The sequence below is a fragment of the Gossypium raimondii genome, chromosome 6 (genome assembly GCF_025698545.1).
Source record: "Gossypium raimondii isolate GPD5lz chromosome 6, ASM2569854v1, whole genome shotgun sequence".
Classification (NCBI taxonomy): Eukaryota; Viridiplantae; Streptophyta; class Magnoliopsida; order Malvales; family Malvaceae; genus Gossypium; species Gossypium raimondii.
The window spans coordinates 50,124,802-50,150,239 of NC_068570.1; the positions used below are offsets into that span (position 1 = coordinate 50,124,802).

The 25,438-nt window shown below is 31.7% G+C and overlaps 4 protein-coding genes across 4 annotated transcripts; 1 reads left to right on the top strand and 3 right to left on the bottom strand.

Annotated features, from left to right (window-relative positions):
* Window positions 1-843: 843 nt before the first annotated feature.
* On the bottom strand, window positions 844-1,704 carry LOC105772049 (protein NDR1). Its single transcript, XM_012593395.2, has one exon. The coding sequence runs from the start codon at window positions 1,644-1,646 to the stop codon at window positions 1,101-1,103; it is 546 nt and encodes a 181-aa protein (XP_012448849.1). The 5' UTR covers window positions 1,647-1,704; the 3' UTR covers window positions 844-1,100.
* A 555-nt stretch (window positions 1,705-2,259) lies between these two features.
* LOC105774462 (NDR1/HIN1-like protein 10) lies at window positions 2,260-3,101 on the bottom strand. The gene has a single exon (XM_012596965.2). The coding sequence runs from the start codon at window positions 3,057-3,059 to the stop codon at window positions 2,406-2,408; it is 654 nt and encodes a 217-aa protein (XP_012452419.1). The 5' UTR covers window positions 3,060-3,101; the 3' UTR covers window positions 2,260-2,405.
* A 2,522-nt stretch (window positions 3,102-5,623) lies between these two features.
* Window positions 5,624-6,391, bottom strand: LOC105774464 (uncharacterized). The gene is made up of 2 exons (XM_052632063.1): window positions 6,357-6,391; window positions 5,624-6,230 (listed from the first exon to the last, which is right to left on the bottom strand). The coding sequence occupies exons 1-2, from the start codon at window positions 6,389-6,391 to the stop codon at window positions 5,624-5,626; spliced, it is 642 nt and encodes a 213-aa protein (XP_052488023.1).
* A 1,646-nt stretch (window positions 6,392-8,037) lies between these two features.
* Window positions 8,038-8,560, top strand: LOC105774463 (50S ribosomal protein L31, chloroplastic). The gene is made up of 2 exons (XM_012596966.2): window positions 8,038-8,199; window positions 8,300-8,560. Exons 1-2 carry the CDS (start codon window positions 8,128-8,130, stop codon window positions 8,486-8,488), a joined length of 261 nt encoding a protein of 86 aa, XP_012452420.1. The 5' UTR covers window positions 8,038-8,127; the 3' UTR covers window positions 8,489-8,560.
* The last annotated feature ends 16,878 nt before the right edge of the window (window positions 8,561-25,438 follow it).

Consider the following 25,438-nt stretch of genomic DNA (forward strand, 5'->3'; position numbering starts at 1 on the left):
TCTATGAGCGTAAAAGTGAAGCTCTTTAACGAGGTGTAAGATATCAACTAGGTGTGTATGGGTCGTGTTCGAGCAGGATTTATGTATGAATTAATACATTTTATGTTTGTTGAAGCTTGATCAGATCCGAAATATGAATTCAAAGGTTTACCCAAGCCCGTCTATTATTATAAATGACTAACTCAAGCTCGTTTTAAGCCGCACGTGTTATTTAAAAAAAAGATTTTTATGATTTAATTTTATTTTATTAAAAATTTAAATTTAAACAACTTAATATATTTTATATTTTAAAATTTTATTAAAAGCTTAATATAAAAATATATTACAAAAGTATAAAATCGACTAAGCTTAATTTTAATATTAAAGCCGAAATCTAAACCTTATTTTAAATATGTTTATTTTTATACTAAAATTCATTTTTAAATTTTAAACTGGATCTCCAAACTTAGATGAATAATGTGTACCATGAAGAGTGTAATATCAATGAATTGACTCTTCTTACGAAATAAGTCGCTGAAGAAACATGGAAACTAGCCCATCATTGCAGCGCAACATACGGTGACTCTATCCTTATATAGGGAATCCAACATCTAATGGAATTTTGGCATATTCTTGTGTTGAAAGTAGAAAATAAGTTCTAACATCATCAATAAATGCGATGCGGTTGTTGTAAGATTTTAGATGAGTTGATCTAGCCGATTTATTATATTAGGTTATATCATACATTGCTAGACAACGGGTTGAAAGTATTATAAAATATAATAAAAAATTAATTATATAAATAAATATGATACTTATTACACCGCTTCATTATTCTTTTTCTTATTTCTAAGAAAAATTGGCTGTAAAAATTCCAAACATTTCTTTTGGAATAAACAAAGAAGGATCTTGTATATTACATTTAAGGTCCGGTACATGTTGACAGAAAAAAAAGAATATTGTTTTATTTGCATGTCTGCGTTTGATGATTACATTCAAAACACCTAAATTCATCAACCCATGAAAACTTTGTATATTGGGAAACTCATGAATACACATTAAAAAGAAGAGACATACATGAGGAAACCCGAGGTAAGGTACTAATAGGCCCAAGTTTTGAATCATTTTGATGCATCCCGAAGTTTAACTTTCTTCTTGTTGTTGGATATCTTGCCATCTTTACCAATGGGTATGTGTCCTTCCCTGTGTAACCCATGGTGCCTACTCTTTATTAGCCATGTTTTATATCTGACCTTAGTTGATAAATCCACTCTTAGTTCAGCTGTTGCATTCAGTATTGCACTACGAAGAGCTGCCCAAAAGGGGTTGTCAACATCGAAATGGTTGAGCACTTGATGACTTCGATTCTTCCCTTCAGTAAATGAAGGGATAGTATTGTTCCCCACTATATTCACCCCGTGATAAAAGATTAGCAAGATATCATCGTAGTAAATACCTGAGTCTTTGTTCGGATTCTTGATATCAAGTTGGTATTGAATGATCCCATGATCAGATGTATTGCTATCATTTACCGCAGGGACCGAAAAATTCGTGATCGTAAAATGGGGGCTTCCCGGACGCAATGCTAGCCATAGGCAAAGAACAAGGATGCCTAACAGGCCAAGAATTTGAAGAATCCAAAAGTAGAAGTTTTTGGTCACACACATTTTGTTGTTTGAGAATGAAAAAACAACAACACAGGTTTCCACACGAATTGAATCGATTGATCAGCCCGGTAATGGAATTTGGTTTATGTGTAGGGAACAGTGGTTTGAGTGAGAATAAAGTTAAGGAGGTACATTAGGGAGATACCAATTGTATTCTTTTCTTTTTGAGTCACTTTGCTTTACGTGACATGTAAGCTTCAAAGACTAATTGTTACACAAGGGTTTACCTTGAAGCTTTCTTTTTTAAGAATGATGATCAACTTTTGTGATTGAAAATATTTTATATTAACAAAAATATGTCAATAAATGATTATTAGTAGAGTGATAAAGGTCCTTCATAAGGATCTATTGGTCTTGAGTTTAAATCTCAAATAGTGTTTTTTAATTGTTTTATTTGTATATTATATAAAAGATAAAATATTCTTACAATAACATTAATTATTTTTAAAAATAAGAGTATTTTAATAATTTCACAGCTGAATTAATTTCGAGTTGACTCGTGAAATCAACTTAATCCATAAAATGACTCCATAAATAAGAACGGAATTGACAGCTTTATTTTGTCCCATCCAAAATATTAAACTTGAAAGATTAAAAAAATCACCATCAATCCTAAAGCATAACTAATAATGTTACAATGAAATTTAATCAAATCAAATAAGAATATGATTATACAACAAAGGAACTACACTTTCCCTTTCAATAAATCAAAATAAAAAGAAAACAAGAAAGACATAAATATATGTATGTGTGCAAGAATCAAGTGAAATAAACTGGACATTTTTTGTTCTTCCAAGCTGGCAAGATCGATCCATCTTGACCAACTGCAACATCACAATTGGCGTGCATCTTATGGTGTTGACTACCCCATGTAGAAACCTTAAATCGGATCGCTGCCATTATATCTATACGAAAAACCACCGCCCCTTGTTGCCTGTTATCCATAAACTCCTTCCACCGTCGGCTGTTTACCGTCAATGTGGCCACATTGAATGTATGGTACACAATTGTAGTTGTCTTTGGTTCCTGGTAAAACGGGTCCATCAATGGAGATGACCCCATGTTTGAATCTTCGTAAAAAATTGAACCCACCATGGAGATGTAATAGATTCCAATGTGTTGGTTCGGGTTCCTGGCTGTGACATTTAATGTTATTTGAGCATTCTCAAACTCTGAGTGTTGATTCAAACCAGGAATACTAAAGTCTACAATATAAAACCTTGGACGATGAGGGCGTAAACTAAGCCATAAAATGAAGAAAACAACACCAACAACTAAAATAAGACATAAAAATATGGCACATAGTATTTTGGTCACCCTAGTTGTGCAGCTATCACGAACCCGTTGCGCGTAGTATGGAATGGTGTGCTGTCGTTTGATGTGTTCGGATGCCTGCTTGTTGGAACCGCACATTTTTTTTTTTTTGGAAGATTTCACATGTAGATGTTGGGTGATGACATTCGACAATAATGGAAGTGTTTGTGTCTGGATAATGGGTGTTTAAGTAGTGGTTATGTGATCCAAAGGTGACGGGGAAGACAGGGGAAGGTTAAAGAATTTGGAGTCTTTTTACATGGCCCAAGGAAGGAATAAATTGACCAATAGGCTTGCCATCCTATGATTTAATATTCATAAATGATTTATTCTTGGGTAAACTATGCCCATATATAATCTAAAATAGAGTGTATCAATTTTAAAAATATTTCAATTTAATCATGTGAATTAGTCATTACAGTTAAAATTTGCTTTTTACTAATGGCACTGTCAATCGTCATCTCCTCAACAGCCACCTCCTCCTCGATCTTGTTTCATCAACAACCCAAACTTAGGGCTAGTTTGGATGGACGGTGTGTTTACCTCCGGTGAGGTTAAAAACAGCGGTGGCGGTGAGATTAGTTACTGTAGCGGTGAGATTGGGTACTGTAGCGGTGAGATTAGAAACAATGGTGGAGTGTGTGTTTGGATTCAAACGCAGCTGTAGCGGTGAGGTGAGAATGAAAAATGACTATTAAGGACATCAGATTAGAATTGATATATAATAGAAGTTATTTAAATTATTTTACTTTTTTAAAATTATTAAAATATGCAAATTCATTTAATAAAATATTAAAATGTATCTTCCAATATTTTAATGAATTATATAATTAATTTAAATTAATTATTAGATAAAATGATAATTATTTTAATTTTTTATAGTTATAATTAATTTTTTATAACAATGTTAAATATTATTTTCACAAATAATAACATTATACTTGGATCTAATTTTGAAGTATCTAAACGGATGATTTTAATAAAAAATATAGTAACATAAGACATAACAAGTTTCATTATTACTAGAAATTAGGTTATGATACAAAATGTGTTTACAAATATTGATTCATTAAACTAGTTGCAATGGTTTCCCTTAACATTGTGATTTCAAGGTCACTTTCTCTGTTAGAAGAACTCGATTCACCTCTGTCAAACTGGCTTGAAGAGACTGGCATGTCCGGTATATTCTCAAATTCTCGAAAATCCTCATCATTTGACCAAGCATGTCTTCGAATGTAATTATGCAAAACCATTGTTGCAATAACTATTAAAACTTTCTTGTCGAATGAATAACTTCGAATATCTCTTAATATTGGCCATTTTTTTTCCACACTCCAAATGTTCGTTCAATCACAGAGCATAACGAAGAATGGGCATATGATTAAAGATTTCTTTTTTTCCAGATACTTGATGATTACCTCGACGAAAATCAGGTAAATGATATCGTTCCCCCCTATATGGACCTAGAAAACTTGCCATTTGTGGATATCCGGAATCCACAAGATAATATTTTCCTGCAAAACAAGTAAAACATAATATCAAGTTTAAAAATAAATTAAAAATTTTAATATTTTTATGTAAAAAGTAATTAAAAAATTAAAGTTCGACTTGGTGGAGGGTGTGGAAACTTCAACTCTTGCTTTCTAAGTGCTTGCAAAAAAATTCTACTATCTTGTGCTGTTCCTTCCCAACCAGGAAATGCAAAAATAAAGCATATGTTGAAGTCACAAGCTGCCATAATATTTTGAGTTGGTTCACCTTTCCGTCCGATATAATGTATTTGAGAAGAAGGCGAAATGCATGCTTTTATGTGTGTTCCATCTATGGCCCCAATACAATCCTTTAAAATAAATACAAGTAATGAGATAAAAGTTAGAAATAATTTATGTTTTAAAAATATAAAGATTGTGTAAATTTTACCTCAAAGTGAGGCCAATATCTTGTATCATGTCGAATATGGTTCGGTACTTCCTCGAATTGACCTTCAATGGGTTTAATCGTGTCTATTCCCATTCGAGCAAATATATGCAACATATCAGTAAAAATTCAACTAACAGTTTCCCCAGATCGTTGAAATCGCTCTGTTGCATTTGAATTTGATTCTCTATTTCCAAGAATGTACAATGATAATGCTAACTTCTCCATCGCCGATACTTTCCCATTCTTTAAGCCATAATTTGTTTGCAAATCATGCAACAATCTGTGAAATATATTTTTTGGCATCCTAAAACTAATCATGCAACGATCATCGTGCCCATTTAATACTTCGTCCACCCACATTTGACCAGTATAATTTGAATTCATACGCGGTTGCATAGTGAAATAAGTTTCATGGTGTACCAATACACTACTTAACAAATATTCTTCCTCATTATGATAATTGTTGTGCTCAACTTGGGTAACAATTGTGGCTATTCTTCGTTGAGCTTCTTCACTTAATTCAGAGGTATCATAATTCATATCAAAATTATTATACATATTGTTAAATTCATCCATAACTTTGAAAAAGTAATCAAATGAAAATAAATCCTTTAAAATCTCGTGACATTCTATACAACACAGAAACTTGATTAAAAGCATAACATAAAAATACCAAACATAAAAAGTAGCATACATTAGTTTTACATATAAAAAAGTAGTATAGTTATATTACAATAATATTTCTAAGGAGCTGATGGTGGAGGTGGTTGATGGTATGGTTGGAAGGGAAATGAGGATGTTGCTACCAAGGATGAAAATGATGCAATTGGATTTTGTTCAGCATACTCACGTCGAAGCCACCAAACCCTATCATCTGGATCTAAGTTCAAAAACATTTCTCGTTTCACCGGTATTTGGAACATTTTGGTGGCAAAATAGTACAGTTCATCTCTTTTTGGAATTTCATCTCCCAAAGCACGCAAAGCATCCATTGCATTTGAAATAGTATATTGAAAGTGAGGAAAAATAATTTCATTCACTGACTTCCTTGGACTAGCCATACTCTCACATAATTTCTCAATCTGAGTAGTTAATGTATTTCTTGATGATTTTCTACTTGAACTTGATTTTTTTCCCTTACCGTGTACAGCCCCAAGTGTTTGCTTTCTTCGATTAGGGATTTCATGAGAAGGGTTTGATGGTACCTCATCAGGGGGAATACCTTCATTCTCGTTACTATGTTCATCTGAATCACCAAATCCCTCATTAGGTGCATCATCTCCCATAGGAACCCCACTTGGAAGAACACCAGACGAAGGTGCCCATGCGTTCTCTCTGGTGGCTACAATCCTTTAAAATCAGGATTTTCCTACATAAAATGCTAAATGTTAAATGTTATACTAAGATTTTTATAATTTTAAATTATTAATTTCAATAAACTTTATGCATTAAAATAATGATAAAGTGAACACTAACCTATATTTTTGCAGCCCACCATTCTTCGGTAGCATCGACCGTCTTTTTAGTTGGACACCATCCAATACCTGTAGATTCCTTAAGAAACTCCCTCCATAACCTCCATTCCTTTTTTAATGTATCCCACTTATTTTTCAATTGAGGTTTTCCATAATTTTTTTGTGTTTTTGCTTGAAAAAGAGCAATGACATTTTCCCATCCTTTTGAGTTTAGATGAGTTATTGGTCTATTACCAGCATTGACTTCATTCACGCAAAGTTCACAAAATATCAATGTCAGCTCATCATCCTAAACAGCTTTTGTTGCTAAGCTACTATCTCCTTCCACAAAATTTCGTGTCTTTACCATCTATTGTCATTGATATAATTCAGTCAATGTGCTAGCATTCACCAAGAAGCATAGAGCAAATATATAGTCTATAAGTTATATTAGACGTCTCCCAATGCTAATCTTTATCTAGCCACACTCAAGAAAAACTGGCACATTAATTGGAAAAAAAAACTGTTGTAGTTTCTTTCTGGATTTCTCTTTTTTGATTGTCTATAAATAGATACATGTGTTGTTATGGCTTTTATAGCCGAATATATTACATAATATTCATTTTTATTGTCATGGCATGCTCTATATTAATCATATATATGGGTAAACTAAACAAATAGTTATATGCTTACGTTCCGGTTCTGGTCACCCATTTTATCCAATTGGTATAATAACACTTTTAGTTATCAATACTTATTTTTCTATCAATTTGATCCTAATTCGAGTAATTCAATAAATTTAACCATTTATATTTATAAATTCTATCAATTTGATCCTCAAGCTTCTTTATAAAGAAGGAAAACAATTGATATTGGAATATTGGACGGGTGTTATGTAAAATGTAGGGGGATTAGGACTAATATTTGGCCATTAGTTTCTCATGTCAAAAAGAAACAATTAACATTGGAGTATTGGATAGGTGTCATATGTAAAACGTAGAGGGATTAAAATTGATATTTGACCATTAATTTCTCATGTCCAAAGGAAAAGAAAAAAGGAAAACAATTATATTGGACAGATGTCATGTAAGGAAGGTCTTAGGGCCTTCATTTTATATATAGAAGCATGGATATCGGGGTCAAATTCTAAAAAAGTCCTTTCAACATATACTTTTTGCAGGTTTAGTCTATCTATTATAATTGGATCATATTTAATCTTTCTATTCTTTTAAAAGAATCTTTTAGTTTTAACATTTTTTTATTAATTCTATAAAATTATTTTTTCATATTTACAAAAAGAGAAAATATATGATAATTGTCTAACTATATATAAACTAGTCATATATAAGTATATGCCACATTACAATATGTCTACAAATATAAATCACGTTAAATTATTTCATAAAGTTAAAAGGAAAAATAATAAAGTAACTCAAATTATCATCTTGAACTGTGTTTAGTGTTTCAGTCTTATGTTGCAATTTGCTTTGTTTTATTGCATTTTAATTTAAAAAATTAAATAAATTCTGTAAAAATATATAATAGAAATTAACTTACGAGGTCATCTTATAATATATCTATTAGTAGCACACACTTAATCTTGTGAAACTGATATGAAGCCCAATAAGTTTGGGCATTGAGGTAGGCCCATCAAAGAAAAACAACCCTTGGGGCTCTCTTGTAAATTCAAAAACTTGGGAAAGCCAATCCCAAAATCACCACCACGAAACTCCCATCCATCTCCTCATTTCATCGCCTTTGGAAACAACCCCCCCAGTACTGCCAGAGCAGAAATGGCGCTAACTCTCCCCAACACATTTCTCCAAATCAAGCCTTCTCCTCCTCCTTCCCTCCCTCCCAGAAAGGTAAATTCAACAAAACCCCGAAACCATTTACCCCATCTTATATCCTTAATCATCCTACTTAACCGGTTCCCTTTTTTTTTCTTTCTTTCTTCGTTAATAGGTGGTGACTGCAAGGGGAGGGGGCTATAGGCCGCAAGTTACTTGCCGGAAGAAGGACATCTACTCGGAATTCCACGAGGATGCTAAAGTCTACTACAATGGAGAATTGGTGATGACAACAGGTGGGACGCAGAAGGAGTACGTGGTGGATGTGTGTATGAACACAAAAATTCTTTTTCATTTCTACTAATTACTTAACTGCTTTAAGATTTTGTCCTCCATGTGAGGACATATTTATTTGTTGTTATTTTCTTAGCTAAGAACAAGATGAGAAGGAAAAACAGAAACTACTTTGATACAATTCAAACACATATATAGAGTAGAAAAAGAAGAGTTTTGACTTACCAGAGCAAAGTTGAGAACAAGATATGAGTCGAAAAATAGAGCTTCTTTGAGTCTGCTGTGAGTGTCTTTGAGTCTGTTGTGAGTGTCAATTGAAGAGCAGGAGTTGAAGAGCAGGGTTTTCTGCAGATTCGGGAAGAAATTAATCTAATTTTCAGGGATAAAATGGTAAAATAATAAATAAAAGTAAGGGTGTTTTTATGCCTTTCTGATGCCAACAATTTCAAGAATTCATCCATCTTGCTGATTCCTCCGGTGAAAATCGGTGACCGAGGTGGTAGGAAAGCAATCTCACTGCACTGATAGTCCAAACAAACAATACAGCAGTGAGTTTGGTAGCAAATTTTTCATGTAAACGCACCTCACTGGCTATAAAATTGAATCCAAAGGGGGCCTTATTCTCCAATGCCCATGTAACTGTTGCTTCAACGTCTATACTATCGCCAATCCCAAGAACGACAACAATGAGCACTAATCCCCATGTCCCAAGCACTTTCTCCACTACTAGACCCCTCCCACTTCCACCACCTCCATCTCCTCCACTAAAATCTCCATTGACACCACTGATGAAGTTAAACAAGAATAGGTTATTCGCAATTATTTGCCATGGAGATCGTCGTTCATACCTTCAAAGAACTAAAAATGAGTACATAAAAGAGTATAAAAGCATTAAAGGCAGTGATAAAGTGTGGTGTATCGAGCTCCAATAAACCCAAGAGAGGTCAAAAACAGTGCCATTTTGAAGAGAAAAAAAAGGAACCCATTGTTTATTGTAAGCATTGCTGGACTCAAAACAAATTGGCTCAATGATTTGTTGTTTGGGTATGATAATGGGTACAGGGACTTCAATGGGTTAATTTAGGGTTTGGTGGGGCGATGGTTCACCACAGTGGTGATGGTTTAGGAAGCAGCGAGTGGCGGCAGTAAGCTGGGAAGAGGCGGTCGAGGGTTTTAAAATAATAATAATAAAGAGAAGAGGACAACGACAGTAAGCGCAGTTGGAGAAGACAATTGGAGGCCGAATGATAATGTTGGAGCTTAGGCGGCGAAGGTAGCGGTGGCACAAAGGGAAGGCTAGGGTTTTCAATTGAGAGAAGATTTATGATAACCTAAATTTGTTAGTGATTGATGGAATTTTTAACACGATAACTAATTCATATAATTATTTTAATTAGAGTGATTAAATTAAAAAAAAATAAAGTGATCAAAATAGAACAATCCTGTTTTAAACACGTCATGAGATTCATTCTACCATATCCATCAGCTATCTTCCCTTTTGTTTCCTTCGTTTTCTTTATGATCATATTAGGGTACATGGTTGTTTATATTGAGTATTGAGTTTAAATTGTATTATAATAATCTTTTAAAATAATTTTTAGGCATACACTTTATATATTTTAAAAAACTTAATTGATATATTAAACATTTAAACTCTTTATAATTAAACCAATTCTCTCTACCATTATTTTAATTCTAATTACCCTAAAATTTTGTCTTAATTAATTAAATAAAAATGAGTCATTAATAGTAAAAAATAAAATTTAAGGTTTAAATTTAGGATTAATATGGGATTAGAGTTTAAGGATAGTGTAACACCCCATATCTCGTTCGGTCGCCAAACTCGAGTTATGGAACGTCATATTGGTCACCTAAGTGACTCTCTAGTCGAGCACAAATTGAACCTCCAACACACCGCACAAAACATGTGAATAAAATAAGAACATGTGATTAACTCACAATACTTAACTTAAGCAGACAAAGGGGTTCGTAGGTAGCAATTCGCCAAATGTTAGTGTTTGCATCCTGCACAGGTCGACAACTTTGTCACTTCGCAGCTACTTTGGCGAACTAATCTATATAAATTAATCAATTTGATCATTTCCTGCTCTTAACTTATGGCAAATACTCTGTTTGGAAATTAAGTACTTAAACATGAACTCGTAAAATTAAGGAAACATCAAACATGACTTCAAATTGTATTCATACCAACAAGGAATTAACATACTTAATATTCAGGTATATATATAGTTTTATTGGTCCGTAAGCTTGAAATAAAAAAAAACATAAATAACTAAGTCTTAAAATAATCAACGAAGTCAACAGCTAGAAAAATATATCTAAGTCCAAGTGGAATCCCACATTGCCTTTGAGTCCTAAGTTCATTTGTACCACCTATTCAGTGTTTATGTCTTGCCTGGATCACTCGCTTCGTCTCTACACACCGTGCGACCTAGCTGTCTACAGTGTTTAGTAAAGAGTGTGTGAGCTCTTATGAACTCAGTGAATGTTCCGAAGAACCACATAGCATATACGAAACATAAGTCACCCAATGAGTTCTCTATTACTTTCATACTTTTACTTCAAAACGGGTTCGCATACACATAAGGGTCCGTATACATATATAAGGGTTCATATACATATAAGGGTTCACATGCATATGAGGGTTTGCATGCATATAATGGTTCACATACATATAAGGGTTCACATACATATATACAATTTGTGTATAGTAATTTATTTGACAATTTGAAACATAAGAGTTGACTTAATCCCAACACATTGGATAAGCGGATCTCTATCACACCCCAAAACTCAAAAGTCGAACACATCCCATAAGAGTAGCACAAAGCTAATTACTCTCCAAACACACCCCACATATTCCCCAAGTGTAGCATAAAGCTAAACACTCTCCAAACACACCTCACATATCCCCAAGGCCTCTCACCAAAATCACAAAGCATATATGTGAGTAATCACAAATCCTATGGCATGCCAATGATATCTAATGGTTTTAGAGATCACAAAGTCAAATATACATGTATAAGCAGTTATTATCATACTCACTCATCCACATGTCATATATAGCTCGCAATGCACAATGCATGCTTTCACATATCATAATCCATTCATATTCATACTTACTGCGAACACATATGGTTTGCACATGGCAAACTCACCATAAAACTATGGTTTGCATATACTAATGGCGACCCTAGAACACTCACTTGTCGGGTTTGTAGATTTGTATACAAACTTCTGCTTACCCTTTGTTTTGCTTGATGAAGGCTTTGTTGGGTTTGCAATTTCGCACATAAAATTCACAACACATACATGTTAAACACATAAAAAATCAAACAAAACACATAACACACAGTTCGTTTAAACCTATACTTTGCCAGTTCGAGAAACCTATTAAACCAACTTGTCCTTATAACTTACTATCAGTTTCTCCACTTCAAAACAAGTTGGAAAATACTTTAAAACAATGGTTTAATTCAGAAATCCAAGTTTCACCATTAATGACCTCCATTTTAGCTAAAACATGAACTTTGTTTCAATGAGTTTAAAACATGTTTTCAAAAGGGAACAAAACCTTACCTCACACTAGAGAATGGTGACTTGGTGTTCACTCGTTATAAAAACTCGATAGAAATAGACTTGAAAATCAATGAAGGCTCTTGAAAACATTGAGAGAGTTTTTGCTGTTTAAAAGATGAGTAGAATCATAATAGAAGAGTTTGCTTTTATAGGCTATCAAAGTGTTTGGGTGAGTGAAAGATTTTCAAGTCATAGCAGGAGTTTGAAGGAGATTACATGAGTGACTCTGTTTTATTCTAGGATAAATAAGCTGATTTTAAAACAAAGGTATAATAACTTTATGAATACTTCCAATTTTTTCCTTTTTACAATTTAGTCCTCTAAATTACTTTTCAAAAATGGTTTCTCTTTAAAAACCAGTTAGAAAAATATTTTCCGAACCTCATGAAGTCTTTGGTATCGAGAACTAATTTCGGCCCAAACCATCTAAACCTAATTTGCTAAATTGAAACTTTTAGGCCTAATTTTGGGATGTGACAAATGGGATTAAAATAAATATTTAAGAGATCTTTGTACTATAAGATCAAAAGTAATTTAATCCCTCTCAAGATAAATTGAGCAATTTAGTGTATATACTATTAGAAGTTGAGAAAATAAGGATAATTTATAATAATATTAACTATTTTTGTTTCCATTAAATTGTGCACTTTAAGATTGTGTCTCGCATCACCTCTTGATGTTAAAAAAATGACTATTTCTTTTATAAAATCCAAGTTTTAGGACTAATATGGACCAAAAAGTATATAACCCAAGTTGAAAATTTTGTCAAGTTCAAGAACTAAATGTTACTTTATCTTTTTAAAATTACATATTTAACCTTATGTTTTTTTTAAATAATGAATATGAAATTAAGCCTTAAAAAAATCTCACCCTATTGAGTCCTCAACTAAGCTTTTTGGTTAACCAAAATTGTCGTTAACCGGTTTGATCGTTAACGAACACAGATGTGGTTGACAAAATCTAACATGTGGCGTGCCATCTCAATATATATTTAAAAAATAAAAATCTGAAAATTAATAAAAAAATACGAAAAATACACATCTAGAATGAACATGGACAAGTGGACATTGGAAGCTTATTTGAATTTGGACACTAATTTGTCCATATTCATTTTATATATGGTTCAATATATAAAATTTATTAAAAAAATTAAAATGTATAAAGAATAATTAATAAATCTTAAAAGTATAAAATAATAAAATAATTAAAATTTTATCTAGATTTTGTTCATGTATCCCATTTTTCTTCTTATAGAATTTTTAAACTTTTAAAATAAACATAAAGCTAATGTTATTTGACCAGTTATAGTAATTCAAATAATTGTATATTCATCAAAATGTCTCAGAAGCAAGAAAAATTGTTTAAAGAGATCCCCATATTTATTTTTCATATGAATTATAGATATCATGATTGAAAGCTTAACAAATTTGATTAGTGGTTTTTAGGCTTAATTTTCCAATTTCAACGATGATGATGGAGAAAGGGAGGTTTTTCTTTTAAGTGGTATTTGTATTTTTTTTAATACTGGATTGGGTTACAAGTCAACCGAATTTTAATAAATTATGAAAATATTTTTTATAGTTGAAATAGGCATAATGATAAATTTGTCCACTATCGTTTACATTTTTGTCAAAATGACCTAATGTATTTTGAGTCTTTTTAGTCATCAACCTTTGTTCTTTTTTTCAAATTATTTTTTAATGATTTGATAAAAATATCATTAAAACTTAACGGGATGACGTGGAATATTTTTAATGAGATGTAATTTATTACTTAAGTAACCCAATAAGATAACATGTGAAAATAATAAAATAAATAAATCATACATGAAATTAAAAAATAACTCTTAATTTAAAGAAAATAAACTTAATTATCTAAAAGAAATTTCAAAATGAATGCATACATTTGTTTACCGATAGGTTTCAAAAGATAGTTAATAAATCAAATCGAAAATACTGAAAATCGGGATAGTAATCAAGACCATTATTCCATATATTTTGATAGTGAAAATCAAATTTTGAGCTTAACAATGATCATTCTTTTTGAGTGAACTAGAAATTTTTTTATAGTTATATGAATAATGGATCGAAAATGATGAGCTCCACTATCATTTTAACTTGTATGACAATGATACTAACTATGGTTGGAACAATCACATTAATAGTTGTATCATTTTAAAACCCTTTTTAAATAATTACGTTTATTTTATTTAAATTAAAAGTTATTTTTTTAACTTCATGAATTATTTATTTTATTATTTTCACATGTAATTATTTTAATGGGTTATCTAAGTAATAAATTATATCTCATTAAAATATTCCACATATGAAATTCCATATCGTCCCGTTAATTTTTTTAACAGTACTTTCATCAAATCTGTTAAAAAAAAAAGCAATTTGAAATAAAGAACAAAGGTCGAAGGACAAAAAAACTCAAAAATACAATTAGGGTCATTTTGACAAAACATGTAAACGTTTGTAGCCAAATTTTTGATTAAGTCTTTAAAATAAGTAATATTACTTAAAGGTACTTTAGTTTTTTTTAAAAACTAATAAAAATATCGTATGGTGGAATTTGAACTCATGTTAATTAAATTAGCAAAATTTTAAATTTACTACTCAACCAATAATTTATTTTAATTTATTATATATTTTAATTTTATTATGCACATTTTATTATCTTCATCAATTGTGTATCGATATTTATACCATTATTTAAACACTTGACTGAGTTGGTCTTACGGGTTAACCAAATACCAACTCAGTTGAGAAATGACTAATTTACCCTTTTTATTAAATGATTACTATTATTATTTTAATGATATTTTGTTTTTCATACTTTTATATAATCTTTAAATAAAATAATTAAAATTGACATATCCAAAGATCAAACACATGTTCAATGGATTTATGAACAAATTCTTTACCTCATCAATAATTCTTATTGAGTAATATTTAAAAAAATTACATAAAATGCTTTTCTCACCCATCGTGTTTATAGATTATGTCGTTGATTGAGTTAGTATCGCAAGTAAGCTTGATATTAACTCAAGATTGATGACAACACCATAATAAACAATTAGAGTACATTTAATAATTTTAATCGATATATTTATATGCTTAAGTTTTGTTTATATTTATATGCTTAAATTTTGTTTTACTCACAATTTAATCTAATTTTTTATAATTTTAATATAGTACAAATTGCATGTGTTATTATTGTTAGTTAGTTTCAAAATCATACGTTTTATTATTTATTGTGTGTTATTTTAAACACACATTATATTTTAAATATATAGTTTCAGACGCATATACATGTGATAAAATTTCTAATTTTTAATAATGTTTATAAAATGCATGATTTTTACTTCTTTTAAAAAATTATAATATTCATAGTCATATTTAAAATCAACATAGACAAAGGATGTCTAGATTCAAAAGATCTTGAATGTCCATTTGTCCAACTTCAATTTGGGCACATGGTTTTAGTATTTTTTTTTATAAATTTTTAATTTTGTAAATATGTCGACATATGCCGACATACGACCCACATGGCATGTCACATGTTATCTTCCATCAGACATGCCACTATCTCTATTAACGATCAGATCAGTCAACAACGGTTTCCATTTATAGAAAGACCTAAATTATTTTGTCACTAATGACTTAATAGAGTGAAAATATAAGTTTCATGTGTATAATTAGACAAATAAAAAATCATATAACAAATTTATCCATAATAATTTCGATATTTTAAAAGTGACTTATTCTGAGCCTAAAAAAATTCCAAATTGTTTTCAGACCTTAACTCTTTACTTTTAACTTATCTATGACTTAAAAAAAGAAGAAGCATATCTATGACTTCATGACTTATGTTTTGGGTTTGATCACTCAAGGATGATAAATGCAAGAAAGAGGGGGGACCGAAAATCAAAGAGTAAACGTTTTAAAGAAAAATACAAAAGCTTTTGTCCAACAAAAACGTAATCATCCTTTGTCTGGATATCAAGTATGCCCATTCGTCATCAACTTCAAATGTAAATGACTTATTAATGGCCGGTCCATGGCCTTGATTCAGACTCGAGCCAACCAAACAGCAAACATGCTGCTTTCATTACATGTGACAAAAGCCCCAACCTAGGCCTTTACTCTAACTTTAGGCCTTTAATTGTTTAAGAAATTGTACCTTAAAATTGCAGCAATTAGCCCTCCACCCATTAACTCCTTTGATTCTTAAACTACTTGCTGCTGGGTAAAGTTTTACCACTGCGCAGCTCAGCTACTTATTTTGTACCCTAATAGGTCGATGTTTTGAGTTTAGGCTTTATAAATAGAGAACATAAAGTTGAAACAACATTGTCCATTGTTGAGAGATTCAACTGACTTAGTTCGGATTTAATTGAATTCATATGGTTACTGAATATCGAAAGATGTAAACAAAAAAATAAAATAAAGAAAATTCGTAATTGAATCTTTGAGATCCATTGATAGAACAATAAAGAAACGGAGGATTAGAAATTTAGAACCATTAATGTCTCTGTTATTAAGGCACATTATTAAATGTGGATAATGTTGGACGCTTTAATTATTTATAAATTTATTGGATAAACTAATCAATTTTAAGACAAAACTATATGTTAAAGGGAGTGATTATAGACATAAATTATTGGATAGTGCCAAGTACATGAGCTTGCAGCAGCCTTCTCCAACGCCACAAAAACATTGCCTCCACGTATTTGTTATGGTATTCCATGGGCCAAGCTCTTCTACTTTATTATGAGTCAACTATATCTTTACCATTTCTTTAGAAATAAATGTATTTATTTAGTCAATTCAACTATCGAATTTATTAATATAATTGTACTTACCATATATATAAAATTTTAAATCAATCTAATTTTTTTCTCATATAAATCTAAATATTATTTATATAATATATATTATAAGGTCTAAGACCTAAAGTTGATATGCACAGCTTAGTTTATTGGCACATGAATTTATTATACATAAAAAAATTATTTTTGACTAAAAAAATTTCAACTACCTATATTAATCACTAATATATCATTGGTTTTACTACTTCCTTCTTAAAATATGTTTCTATTATTAATCATGGGAATTAAGTGAGATAGTAACGGGTTCTCCTACCTTAATCAATGGTCGAGGGTTCAATCCTTATCTTGAGTATGGAACAGCTTTAAAACTCATGGTCAGCATCTACCCCTTAATAGACTTACAGAATGCAGAGAATTAGTTACTGAGCATATATTTCTATTTGTGATTGTAATCGTATGTAAATTATAATCACAATTTAATAATTTATGGATATTATATTTAACATAATAATAGGGTTTCTTACACTCATATATTTACTCTCTTCGGCACAAACCCACCCAGCCCGGTTTCGGTTTCCTTAAAATAGAAATTTTTTTTCATTTAGGTTTTTTTATAATCTATAAAATTTTAAATTAGTAATGGTAAAATTACACTTTAGCTCTCCAAAAATGATAAAAATTTGATTTAATCATTTAAAAATTATAAAGATATAGGCTATTAAAATGGTGAAATTGTATTTTTTACTATCATAAAAATATATAATTTAATTCCGACTCCTAAAAAATATTCTAACTTCGCTCTTGACTAAGAGGACGACTGTCGACATCAAAAGTTTTGACGATGGTGAACAACAATGATGATGGAGTTTGGGAGAAGGATGAAAAATTGAAAAGGAAAGAAAAAAATTGAAAATGTTAATTAGTTTTTAATTAATAAAATAAAAAGAATTTAAATAAATATATTTTAATACACGTGGCATAGTATGATTGGTTGAAATTAAAAACGTAACAATGTTAGTTATGTACTTAAAAAAAATCAAGTTGACTTCTTGTTTCCAAATTTAAATATAATTAAATTCAAAAATTTAAAATATCAAATAAATATAAATTATCAAGTTTAAATACCTCCGTATATATACACCTAAATAATAACATGATTTGTAACAAATTGCAAGTCTAAAAACCAACCCATTGAACAATGATATCATCATATTTGTTTATTATAGTATAAACTATATCTATTTCATGTTACAATACTAATTCTAAATTCTTTTTAATTTTTATGAATTTACGTTTAAATTTTATAATCATTTTAATATCATATGTGTCCAAACATGTTACTTATATAATACTATTTGTGCATCACATGTGATGAGAAATTAATTAGTATATATTTAACAGTTGAAGATTTTCTTTACGTAAAATAAATAATTAAAATTTTATTTTACTTCAAATTAGACATGAATGATCTATATAAATGAGATTGAATTATTAAAATATCATTCGAGAAAGAAATTATTAAAGTGATATCTTTAAATTGGATCCTTTGAATCATTAAAATGAAGTGATTAAATCATAAATTGTATGTGATTTTATATTCAAATTTCATCATTTTACCAATTAATTAATTTTATCTCAAATATTTAATACACCAAATTTATTCTCTTCTCATCCTAATACAACAAAATTTTTATGGACCACTAAAAATTTTATCTATTATTCTTAACAATTTTATTACTTTTTACCTTCTTTATGTATTTAAAATGTGAAGTTTTACATGTGGATAACTTATAGTATTATTTTATGGAATAATATTTGGTACTAGTGGAGTGGGGTTGATAAGTGTTTTATAATAATATAATAAAATAGTAAAAATAAATATTTAAAAAGAGACACGTGATAAATTTTTAAAACTTTTTATGAAATAAAAAAAATACATGCCAATGTGTCAAATACTACCATGTTTTATTTTTATTTTTATTTTTTGAAAAAATATTGAGAGGATGCCATTAAAAAATTACAAAATTGCATAGGTGACACGTGTCCTACACAAACGCTCACCACAAAGTGATGATAGTCCCCTAATTAATGAGAAAAAAAAACAGTGATCATTTCTATTCCTAAGAGATTGTAATCGTCCACAAAAATACCCCATTTCTAATGGCTTGAAACCTTAAAACAAATTGAAGACAAAAACAAAAAGGAAACCAAATTGATCCCTAAGATTTTTGAAAAAAACCCAACAATCCAAATTATCTGGCATCCCACACTTTTCTTTTACTACCATCGTTCTTCCTCGTGTCGGTCTGTACCCTTGTTGCCTTCGATAGAAACTTTGTAGAAATAGAAATCATCGGAGTCTCTTCAAACTTACTTTCCTTCGACTCATTTCAAACGTTGTTCAAAGATCTTCTATCCTTTTCGGTCGTCGATTCTGTCATTGGAGGAGACTCCTTGATCCAAACTCTCGGTTCTGCCCATCGTTTACCTTCCTTTGCCATCACATGCGCTGCATGATTCACCGATCGTTCCACAAAGTAACATGTAAAACTTTCAAATCTTTGGGCTCTTTCTTTTATTTCTTGTATAATTGCTGCTATGCTCGATCTATCCCCATCTACTGTTTGGATTTTTTTATGACTATCAAGGAGTCCCCTTCAACCATCAGATTACGGAACCCTAGTTCTTCAGACACAGTCACTGCTTGCAGACATGCTCTCGCCTCCACCATGGTTGCATCAGCTACAAAATTGTTCTAGTAAGTGCATGCTGCCAATATATGCCCCTCGTTGCCTCTAAATATGATTCTCGTGATTGATTTTAGCATGTTTTTGCTATAGGCCGCATCGAAATTGCATTTGACTTCATTTGCTCTCAGTGGTTTCCAAGTACTATTATTCTGTCGTATATTTGTTGTTGCTGAGTCTATGTGGATACTCTCCGCTTGATATGCTTTGATAAATGTGATTATCCCAATTGTACTCTGTTTTTCACCTTGATGATAAGTTTTATTTCTTTGATGCCAAACTGCCTAGAAAGTTATTGCTAGATATTACCCTGTTCTTCATCCATACTAACAAATAGATTTGCTAACCAAATTTTCTAATTTTGTCCTTGGGTACTAGGAGTGACATAAATCCCCACCCCTTGAGGATATTTTTGAGGCTATTTTACCAAACTAGTCCAAAAAATATTATATTTACAAAAATAACCCAGGTTTAAAAACAATCACCAAAATAACCTAAAAGGAACAGTAAAATTGGGTTAACTGTCAATGGCGGAACCCACTCGTTTTGCACCCATGATTGCCTAATAATTGTGTCGGACTTAAAAAATAATTTTTGGGTTTTGGCACATCAATGGCCGGAACCCATGTATTTTTTTTTTAAATTGTATAATACTGATATGCGAAAAAGGGAAAAAACGAAAAACGAAAAAAAAATTTTGGGTGCTGACCTATCAATGGTCGGCACCTAGTACAATTTAAAAAAAAATTCGTATCAGAATCAGATATCAGTATACGAAAAAAATTAAAAAAAAATTTTGGGTGCTGGCCTATCAATGGCCAACACCCAGTACAATTTAAAAAAAAATCTTTCTTTTTTTCGTGTCAGAATCAGATATCAGTATACGAAAAAAATAAAAAAAATTTGGATATTTGATTCTGACACGAATTTTTTTTTAAATTGTACTGGGTGCCGGTCATTAACAGGCCAGCACCCCAAATTTTTTTTATTTTTTTCGTATACTGATATCTAATTTTGACACGAAATTTTTTTTTTAAATTGTACTAGGTGCCGACCATTCACAGGCCAGCACTGAAATTTTTTTTTTCGTATATTGATATCTGATTCTGACACAAAAAAAAAGAATTTTTTTTAAATTGTACTGGGTGCCAGCCATTGACCCAAAATTTTTATTTTTTATTTTTTCAGATATCGATATCTCGATTCGACATGAAAAAAAGATTTTTTAAATTGTCTTTGGTGCCGCCATTGTGAGCCAACACCCAAATTTTTTTTATTTTTTCGTATATTGATATCTGACTCTGACACAAAAAATTTTTTTTTTAAATTGTACTGGGTGCTGGCCATTGACAAGCAAGCACCCAAATTTTTTTTTGTTTTTCTTTTTTTCCCTTTTTCGTATATCAGTATTATAAAATTTAAAAAAAAATACATAGGTTCCGGCCATTGACAGGCCAAAACCCAAAAAATTAATTTTTTTTAAGTCTGACACAATTATTAGGCAATCATGAGTGCAAAATATGAGTGGGTTCCGGCCATTGACAGGCTACAACCCAATTTTACTGTTCCTTTTAGGTTATTTTGGTGATTGTTTTTAAACCTGGGTTATTTTTGTAAATATAATATTTTTTGGACTAGTTTGGTAAAATAGCCTATTTTTGACAAACATACAGTCTCAGAATATACGATTCCCTGATTCCTCCGTTGACCGGCAAAGTGGGGAAATATTCGTCACCATCAGATTCCTGGATTGTAAATTTTAAAAGTAGGGATATAGTTATTTATCACTTTCCACATTGTAATTTTAATCTTGCTTGCAATTTGTAAGCTCCAGAGTCTGATGTAGAAGTTTTGTAAATTCGATATTTGTAACATTACATCCCTTTGCATTTGTCTTGTATTTTCTTTAAGCAACCACTTGTGACCACTTTTTGCTGAGTACACCCCTGTATTATCTCCCCTCCATACCCTGACTTCCTTGATGTTAACTCTAGCAATTGGGATGGTCTGAATTCTGTTTGTTTTCTCCTCATCAAAAAGCTTTCTAAGGGCTTTTAAACTCCAGGTAGTCTGTTCAAAATTGATTAGGTCTGCTACTGTTGTGAAATTAACATTAATATTCTGGCCTGTTATTATTCCTTGACTAGGTCTTAGAAGCCAAGCTTCGTTCCATATGTTAGTCGATTTGTCGTTTCCTACCCACCATCCCATGCCAGCCTCTAGAAGTCCTCTCACGTTCCATATGCTCCTCCAGGCATATGATGGGTGAGATCCTAAACTTGCATTCAGAAAATCACTATTTGGGTAATATTTTGCTTTCATAACTCTAGTAGATAAACAATCTAGATTCATAATTAATTTCCACCCCTGTTTTGTGAGCAAAACGATATTAAATTTTGCCAAATCTCTAAAGCATAAACCTTCATGTGCTTTTGGTTTGCACAACCCTCGCCACTCACACCAATGAATCCCTTTCCCTATTTTAGAATTTCTCCACTAGAATTTGCTAATAATGTTTTCAAGCTCACGACATAAGGTAACAGGCAATAAGAATAATTACATTGTGTAAATTAGTATGTCTTGTAAAATTGATTTAATAAAAACTTCTTTAACTCCAAGTGATAGTTGCTGAATACTCTAATTTTCTACACATTTGGAAAATCTATCTTTAAAGTTTGCAAACGCTTCTTTTTTCCGTCTTCCTATCATGGTTGGAAGACCTAAATATTTTTCGGATTACTTGTAATTCTTACTCCGAGAGACGCTCCAATCTGTTCTTTACTCTCGCTCTTCACCTTACTAATAAAATATATCAGTGACTCGTCAAAATTGATTAGTTGGCCTGATACCCCTTCGTACTCGTTTATTATTGATTTAATAGCATTTGCTCCGTCCAGGCTTGCTTCCCTGAATAGAATGCTATCATCAGCAAAAAGTAGATGAGTTAGCGATAATCCACTCCTCCCCATTTTTACCCCTTTGATAGTTCCCTCATTTTTTGCCAGTTCTAGAAGTGAGGAAAAACCTTCAACGCAAAACAAAAATAAATATGGGCTTAGAGGGACCCATTGTCTCAAACCCCTTGATGGCTTAAATTTTTTGCATTTAATCCTATTGAACAAGACTGAATATTCCACCATTCGCACACATCTCATTACTAGATCCAACCATTCTTCACAAAAGCCTATTCGTCTCATTATGTTTTCTATGAAATTCCATTCAACCCTTTCATATGCTTTACTCATGTCTAATTTCAACGCAAATTGACCCCATGTTCCTTCTTTCTTCTGCTTCAAAGTTTGTAGAATCTCATGTGCAATAAGCACATTATCCGTGATCTGTCTTTTAAGAAAAAAATTGATTGTGTTTCGTCAATACAAATGTCCAATACTATTCTAAATCTATTAACCATAGCTTTAGAAATAATTTTTTACACCATATTGCAAAGACTAATTAGCTTGAACTGTGTCATACAATTTGGTGAACTCACTTTTGGAATAAGTACTATACTAGTATTATTAATATCTCCAATCTCCTTTCTGCTATTTAAGATGTCTAAGCAATACTTAGAGATCTCATCTCCCACAATATGCTAGTATTTTTTATAAAACAAAGTAGGGTAACCATCCATACCTGATGCTTTCAAAGGTACAATGTATTTTTACTGTCATTGTCATTTCCTCTATTCTAAATTTTTCTAATAATGCCATGTTCATACTTTCTTGAATGCACTTTGTAATACCTGATAACACTCTATCATCATTCCACATATCTGATGCCGTGAATAGTTTCTTGAAGTATTCCGTCGCTATCCTTAAATTTTCTTCCTCAACAACGATCTATTCCCCATTCAACCTTTTTAGCTTTTTCAGATTATTTCTTTTTTACCATTGATTTGTAAAGTTTTGGAAAAATGATATATTTCGATCCCCAAATTTGAGCCAATTTGCCCTCACTTGTTCCTAAAATAATTCTTCTTTATCAACTTCTAAATTTAATGCCAACTTGACTTCTTCCATCTCTGCAAGCATTTCGTCATCTGGATCAACCAAGTTCAACTCTACTAATAATCTCCTATTTAGTAAGGTAGACTCCTTTCTTTTATTGGCCGTTAGTCGACCCATCTCCTCATTGAACACCTCTCCTAACATTCGCAACTTCAAAGGCACCTCCACTAAATTCCCCTCCCAAAAGTCTTTGATTCGTTGTTCACACTAGTCTTCTAAAACCCAAATTTCATTAAATCTAAATCCCTCTTCCCCACGAGCCCTATATATGTTACTATTAATCCCCAAATCTACCAATATTGGACAATGATATGATATAGCATGCGTTAAATGTTTTAAGGAATACCCTAGAAAAATTTCCCACCATGCTTGGTTTGCTACTCCTCTGTCAATTCTTTCACGAATATTGTTTTCAGGTGACTTACCTCTTTCCCATGTAAACCATTTCCCTACGAAGCCTAGGTCAATAAAGTCATAATCCTCCAATACTTCTTTGAATCAAGCCATATTTTTGTCACTCTTTAATCGGCCACCCCTTTTCTCGAAAGATAACATAACCTCATTAAAATCTCCCACAACCATCCATGGCAACCCTTGATAATTCCCCAACCTCTTTAAGAGTTTTTAAGACTCCTTTGTTTTATGTTCTTCCGGTGCACCATAAAACCCTTTAAGTCTCCATGATGACATTCCTTTTCTTTCCTTGACTTCCACATCGATATGATTGGTTGAGAAGCTTCTCAACTACACCACATACTTCATTTTCTAACTAATGGAAAATCCCTCTTTGGACCTATGCGCTCTCACATCTATTCCATTGGTAAAACCATATCTTGCACAAACTTTTTCTATTCTTTTTTCACTTAAGTACAAGTCTCACCTTATCCCGGAGGTAATTAACCGCCCGTGGATGCCCTAATCCAAGAATGTTCCAACTTAAGATTTTTATTGCACCCGGTCAGCACGCTTACCAGCGACCATCGATCTCTCAGTAAATTTAATCAATGCACCTGAATTATTGTCCTCAACTGAATGTTTGTTCCTTATTCTTTGTTATTTTTTTCCTTCACAATGCTCAATTGGTTTATTCTCCATTATTGATTCCCTTTGACCCATTGACCATTCACCTTAGGTAGATTCATCTCTTTCTATTCCTCCTCTACTCCGAATATCTATCTCTATTCCAATGAAACTATTGCCCATTTGAAGTCTGCTTGACACCTCCTCCCTTAGCCATTTACTTCCAACGAGCTCATTCCTTGACGACGCTCTTAATGATTAGTTCCATCCAAATTTTACTTATTGAATCCTACTTGTCTTCCTTACTAGACATAATCCTTCCCCATGACCTAATTTTCTGCGTAGGAAACAGAACAAGGATAGTCACTCATATTAAAAGTACGCATATCCCTCTCGTCCTTGCCCCAAGGCCAATTTTTTCTTTCTTTTCAAGGCTAGTCTTACATCGATTCTTGCCCTGAATCGCATATACCTTCATTCCCCTCTTGAAATCAGCACAGCATCATATTGTATGAATTGTACAATAAAATCCCCCAACTTCCTTGCTAATCCCTTTGATATTACCCCCAAAGGGCAAATTATGGACTTGAATCTAGAAGTAAGTATAATTTAAATAAATTTGCTTTGGGTCTTCCCCTTTAACCAAACAATGAAAAACTATTAGATGTCTGTTGAACGACCACGACATGCCATCCAACACCCTCTTTATATCCACTTCGTAGAAGAATCGAAAAATATATTGTTTCTCTTCTAGATATGAAATTATTACTCCCCCCAATGGATGACATAGATCAACCAAAGTTCTTTTGAGA

Coding starts and splice junctions, on each gene's coding strand:
- LOC105772049 (XM_012593395.2), bottom strand. CDS start 1,646: ATGTGTGTGACCAAAAACTTCTACTTTTGGATTCTTCAAATTCTTGGC.
- LOC105774462 (XM_012596965.2), bottom strand. CDS start 3,059: ATGTGCGGTTCCAACAAGCAGGCATCCGAACACATCAAACGACAGCAC.
- LOC105774464 (XM_052632063.1), bottom strand. CDS start 6,391: ATGCTACCGAAGAATGGTGGGCTGCAAAAATATAG. Junction 6,231..6,356: donor GGTGGGCTGCAAAAATATAG/GTTAGTGTTCAC, acceptor CTGATTTTAAAG/GATTGTAGCCACCAGAGAGA.
- LOC105774463 (XM_012596966.2), top strand. CDS start 8,128: ATGGCGCTAACTCTCCCCAACACATTTCTCCAAATCAAGCCTTCTCCT. Junction 8,200..8,299: donor CTTCCCTCCCTCCCAGAAAG/GTAAATTCAACA, acceptor CTTCGTTAATAG/GTGGTGACTGCAAGGGGAGG.